Raw genomic sequence first — 5651 nt, 5'->3', positions numbered from 1 at the left:
AGAGCTAAAGGTTGCAGACTCTGGACTTAAACTGTTATTTATGTACATTGTATGTAGATGGATCGATTTCTAGTTAATCAATAACATTGTTGGATAATTTTGGCATTGTGCTATCCAGGGGTAATCCCTTCCTGTATGTTTCTTTAGTGTTGGATAATAAATCACTTAAACTCGGACAGGCTTGACATGAATGTCTGTGATTGCACAGACATGATGGCCATACAAGTTAGATTAATAACCCCTATTTTTCACAAACGAGCTTCTGAGTCATTCTTTCAGCGCAAAGAGGAGATGAGCTTTTATACCCTTGGCCTGCAGACCGCTTTCTTCAAGGCGTCCTTCACCTCCTTATTCCTCAGGCTGTAGATGAAAGGATTCAACATGGGAGCCACAATGGTGTACATCACACTAACCACACGATCATAATCCAGCGAGTAACTTGAGGATGGCCGAAGGTACATGAAGATGTCTGTCCCATAGAAGAGGGTCACAACAATTAAATGGGAGAAGCAGGTTGAGAAGGCTTTCCACCTTCCCTGGTCAGAAGGCACTTTAATCAAAGTAAACACTATAAATCCATAAGAAATGGCAATCAAAACAAAAGGGCTCATTACTACAAGAGACCCCTCTGTGAAAATTACCATCTCATATGTGCTGGTGTCTGAGCAAGAGAGCTTTAATAGTGGTGGGATGTCACAGAAAAAGTGGTGTATGATATTGGATCCACAGTAGAGCAACCGGGATGCCATGACGCTATATATCAACGAATGGAATGCAGATATCACCCAGGACAATCCAACCAACACAATGCAGATGTTCTGGCTCATCACTGTGGTATAGTGCAGAGGGTCGCAGATGGCTACATACCTATCAAAAGACATTACACCCAGTAGGAAACTCTCCATGTTGCCGAACAGAAGAAAGAAATACAATTGAGCCACACAGCCAATTAAATGAATAGTCTTCTTCTGGAAAAGGATGTTGGTCAGAAGTTTTGGGACAGTGACAGATGTCAGACAGATATCCACAAAGGAAAAATTGCAGAGGAAAAAATACATGGGAGTGTGCAAACGGCATTCTGCTCTGATAATGGAGATGATGGTGGCATTTCCTATGAGAGTCGTAATGTACATAGTGAGGAAGACTGCAAAGAGCAATGGCTGGAGCTCTGGGTCGTCCGAGAGACCTAAAAGGATGAATTCAGTCACACTAGTCCGATTTTCCAGGTCCATGTGTATAACTTGAATCTGAGGATTAGAGAAGATGGAGAACACACATATGATTTAACATGAATAGTTTGTCATTTATTTCTGAGGCATTTATCCCTTGTTTTAAACAATGGCCATTTATTGACTTGATTTTGATACGTACATTCGCAAGTCAGGAGAATCGTATCTATTGTATTCAATGAGATTCAGAACGACAATTCTTCCTACAGGATGGACAAATGTTGGGTGTGCGCCTGCCACATCCCGTATTTGCAAGCGATTGAAGGCATTGCTAGGGTGGTGCTGAGGGGACTATGACCCAGGGTATGTTGTTTGTACCCGCAGATAGAAGTTCAGGGGGAAATTTCTAGCTAGCCCCGAGCTAGCCCCGAGTCCCGACAGTTCCGACATTATTGTTTCCCCAGATCTTTTCCATACCTAGCAATACCCCTGCATGCAATCACGGATGCATCAGGCTGTGCACCAGTTTCTCTGCACCTGGAGAGGCCACTCACAGGCGTAATAGCCAAGTTGAGCCTTTATTAACCGAACCCCCAACAAAAAAAAACACTTATGTTTGGAATGAGCATCTGTTTTCATTTCCACCTCTGCATCAGTCCCATCACTGCCATTGCACACTTGGCACTCATGAGGTGGGTGGGATGTCCACAGGCCCCATCCATGTGGCTGTAGTGGGCCTATGAATAGCTAGCTGTTCAGTGTGCATCCAACACTTCGTTTTGCAATGAGGGGCTACGTTTGCCAACTTGTGCCTGCATCTAATCCAGCACCTTATACCCAACTACTCGCTGTGGATCAGGTGACTTGGGTGCCTGAGTCTGGAGATAGCGCACCTAGTGCCTGTCTAATGCTTTGCCATATAACTCTACGGCAGATAATGTTAGCCTACTCCCAGTAATACTATCTATTTGTAATGCAGGTAGGAGTCCTGTATCTTCTATGGTCATCAGAATATAAGGTTAATACCATGAGAAACACCACAGGATTTAATTAGTATACTATCATCTCTCTAGGAAAGAAAATGAAAATTCTTTGAACATTAAACAGAACTAAATGCTTCTAGCCCTGAAGATGGATTCTGAGGAGTCCGAAACGCGTTGGCACGTATGATTTAGAGAGGAGTGTTTTGGATATCTTACCAAAGAATTACACCTTAATGAGTCACATTTGTACTATTGCATATGTTATGAATGCACTTTGATGTACCATTGGGCTTTTGAGCTACATATTGGCTCCAACAACTTTGTTCCTAACAATAGATTAGGAATATTCTATTGAAACACCACATGTTGTGTACCATCTTTGTACTATTTTTTTTCTTACTCTAATTTGAACATAAAACATTGTTTTACCATTCTCTACTGGAGCAATAGTCCTGTTGTTCTTGGTTGCTTTATTGTCACTAAGGTTGTCAGGACCTATATGCATGGATTTGCTTTTTAAGATAAACGGACGCTAAGTAATAGGTGAGAATTGCTAATTTGCAATAACATACTATTCTGTTCTATGGAGAGGACTCCCCCTAAGGTAGTTTATTTTATCTCTCTAGATCTTGAATGATTTTGGGATTTTATATCCCTCTATGGGTGCATCACAGGGCTACCGGTTGGCAACATCCAGTGAATGTTCTTTAGCGATTATTTCCGTAAGAGTATATCAGGAGGACTTTGCAAAACAAAGACCTTTGGTTGGTGTTTCACAATATAGATCACAATGCACATTAAAATATAGAATGCTCGCAAATAAGCCAAAAACATAATATAAATGTAACAATCAACATGGATTCAAACACTTTAAGCAAAAGCTCCAGGAAAGAATGTATGACATTTTGGTACAATACTCTTTTAACAAGGTGTTGAGAAGGAAGAGGAGTGAGGAGATACTGTTAGTGACTGGGGACTCAGAATTAGCTTTAGGGTTGGTTTTGTTTAAGCTGCACTACACATTCAGTGATTTGAGGTGGGGGGGACCATGAGTGCCATCTGGTGAGTCAGGCAGATGGAATCCCTGATAACGAGAGCAACTTGGCTCACTATCATATGCACACACACACACCCATGACATTTTATTTTGTGTGAGGGAACTAGACATGTCCTGTGCCATTGTGTGATACTTGGGAGGAGGGGCGCATTATTTGCAAGAATCGTACTCTCATGATTTTGGGTTCTATGTCTATATCCTGCCCTTTTGAGGCCACTCTTAAAAAAGGCTGCTCGTGACCTCAAACCGGTGGGATATAGACATTTATCAGGAGGCTTCATCCCTCTACTCCAATCCCAGAAGCCTGCACCCCTCTTCCTGTGCCCCTGGGGCCAGCCCCACCAGCCTCCACAATGCCTTGCACTTCTTGTCTCCTTGTGCCCCCCCTATATCACATCCCCACCTTCTCGGTCGGCACCCTTCCAAGAACCCTATCCCGTTCGAGCCATTTACCTGCTCTAGTGTCTTCATTTTCTATATTCCATGTCTGCTCGCCTCTCTTCCACCCTCCTATTCTGTTGCAGGCTTCTATGAACAGTGTTTCCTGTGAGGCCTCTGTTTGGGTCAATACAGGAAATGCAGTACCTTTTTGTGGGGGAAGGAAGTAAAGATCCTCAGAGGGGTGAGATACCAAACAGTGCCCATTGCTTGATATTAGTGAACACGACATGTGCCATTGATTGACACTTGGAAGGAAGAGCAGAGAATCCCTGCAGGCTGCTTGTGGGAGATTCTCACTTGAATGCTTTTCTTGGGAAAATGTGGCAGAGATTCACTGTGGATGAAGATACCATACCATTTCCATTTCTAAAAGTGAGTGAATGCTACATGTACCATTTTGTCACAGAAGAACAGAAGATCCCTGAAGGCAGCTTATGAAATACACATGTTTGCTTCATTTGTGTGAGGGAAAGTATGAGAGATCCATGGAATAAGAAGAAAACATTCAGTGTCTATCTCTAGAAGTGAGGGAATGAGACACATGCTGTCAAGTGACAAGAGCAAAAGGAGCAGAGAATCCTGAGGGAAGCTTGTGTGAAGCTCCCGCTAGCATCATTTCTTGGAGCAAAATGTGCAGATATCCTGGGATGATGGAGAATCCATTCAGTTTCCATCTCTTGAAGTGAGTGAAGACACACGCCATTCAGTGGCACTTGGAAGGAGGAGTTGAGAATTCCTTAGGGCAGCCTGTGTGAAGGCCACATTGCATGATGTTTGCAGAAAGAAGTAGTAAGGGCTCAGGTGGTGGTCAGTATAATACAGTTTATTTATATTGAAGTGATTGAATGAGATACATGCCACTGGGTGACATTTGAGAGATGGAGGGCAGCTTTTGTGAGATTTGTGCTTGCATTATTTTTGTGGGAAAAAGTAGCAGATATTCTGGTTGCTGGGTGATACCTCTTAGTTTCTGTCTCTTGAAGTGAGTGATTGAAGCTTGCTACATCTGGTAAAAGGCAAAAAGAAATCACTGAGGGCAGCTTTTCCAATCACATGCTGTTGGAAAAAGTGCCAGAGATTAAGGGATGTGGGCGACACCATTCATTGTCTGTCCCTTGAATTGACTGAACAAGACAAGGGCCATCAAGCAACACTTGGGTGGCGGAGGATAGAAACTCTGAGGGCAGCGTTTTTGAGACCTACACTTGTGTCATTTTTTTGGGTGAAAGTAGGAGAGATTGAGGTTTGCAGTAAGTACCATTCAGTGTCCATCTCTCAAAATGTGAATGAAAAAAAACATGCAGCACACGGTGACAATAGGAGGATGAGAAGAAAACTCTTTGTGGCTGATTGTCTGAGATTCATGATTGCATCATTTGTTTTGAGAAAAGTAGCATATATCTAGGAATACCATTTAGTGTATATTTGTTGAAGTGACACTTGGGAGGAGGTGGGTGGGAAGTGTTAGTTGACACTTGAGAGGAGAAACGGAGAATATCTGAGGGCAACTATTGTAAAACTCAAGCGTGCATGATTTTTGTGGGCAAAAGTAGCAAAGATGCAGGGTGGTGGGAGACACCGTTCAGTTTTTATATCTTGAAGCGTGTGAACGAGACAAATGCAGTTGGGTAGTACTTGGGAAGAGGAGCAGAGAATGTGCTTGTGAAAGATTGGCATGCCTTCCAGTTTTGTCAGGGAAATTAGTGGAGGTTTAGGGAGGCAGGGGAACCATTCATTAACTGTCTCTTGAAGGAATGAATGAGACATGCGCCATGAAGGGACACCTCTAATGTACAGCCAGAGGAACAGAGAATCCATGAGGAAAGCTTGTGCAAAGCTGTGAGGAATTGCCATCTGGCAAGGCTGCAAAGCCATGGCTTTATTTGATTTTTAATACCTAAAATGATGCAGGTGATTTCTTCTCCAAAGCAGTAATGTACTAACCAAATTCCTCCTCGTACAAACTCCATGGCAAAAGCATAATGCACTTGTGCCCTGCTG

At 42.9% G+C, this 5651-nt stretch overlaps 1 protein-coding gene across 1 annotated transcript; it reads right to left on the bottom strand.

The window, feature by feature from the left end:
- Window positions 1-299: 299 nt before the first annotated feature.
- Window positions 300-1232, bottom strand: LOC138568960 (olfactory receptor 1E2-like). Its single transcript, XM_069646709.1, has one exon. The coding sequence runs from the start codon at window positions 1230-1232 to the stop codon at window positions 300-302; it is 933 nt and encodes a 310-aa protein (XP_069502810.1).
- Between the last annotated feature and the right edge of the window lie 4419 nt (window positions 1233-5651).

Source organism: Ambystoma mexicanum, chromosome 2q (assembly GCF_040938575.1).
Source record: "Ambystoma mexicanum isolate Mex_15411 chromosome 2q, UKY_AmexF1_1, whole genome shotgun sequence".
NCBI lineage: Eukaryota > Metazoa > Chordata > Amphibia > Caudata > Ambystomatidae > Ambystoma > Ambystoma mexicanum.
This window is presented reverse-complemented; position numbering and strand designations above follow the sequence as displayed.

Excerpts from the sequence above, each read along its gene's own strand:
- LOC138568960 (XM_069646709.1), bottom strand. The coding sequence starts at position 1,232 with ATGGACCTGGAAAATCGGACTAGTGTGACTGAATTCATCCTTTTAGGT.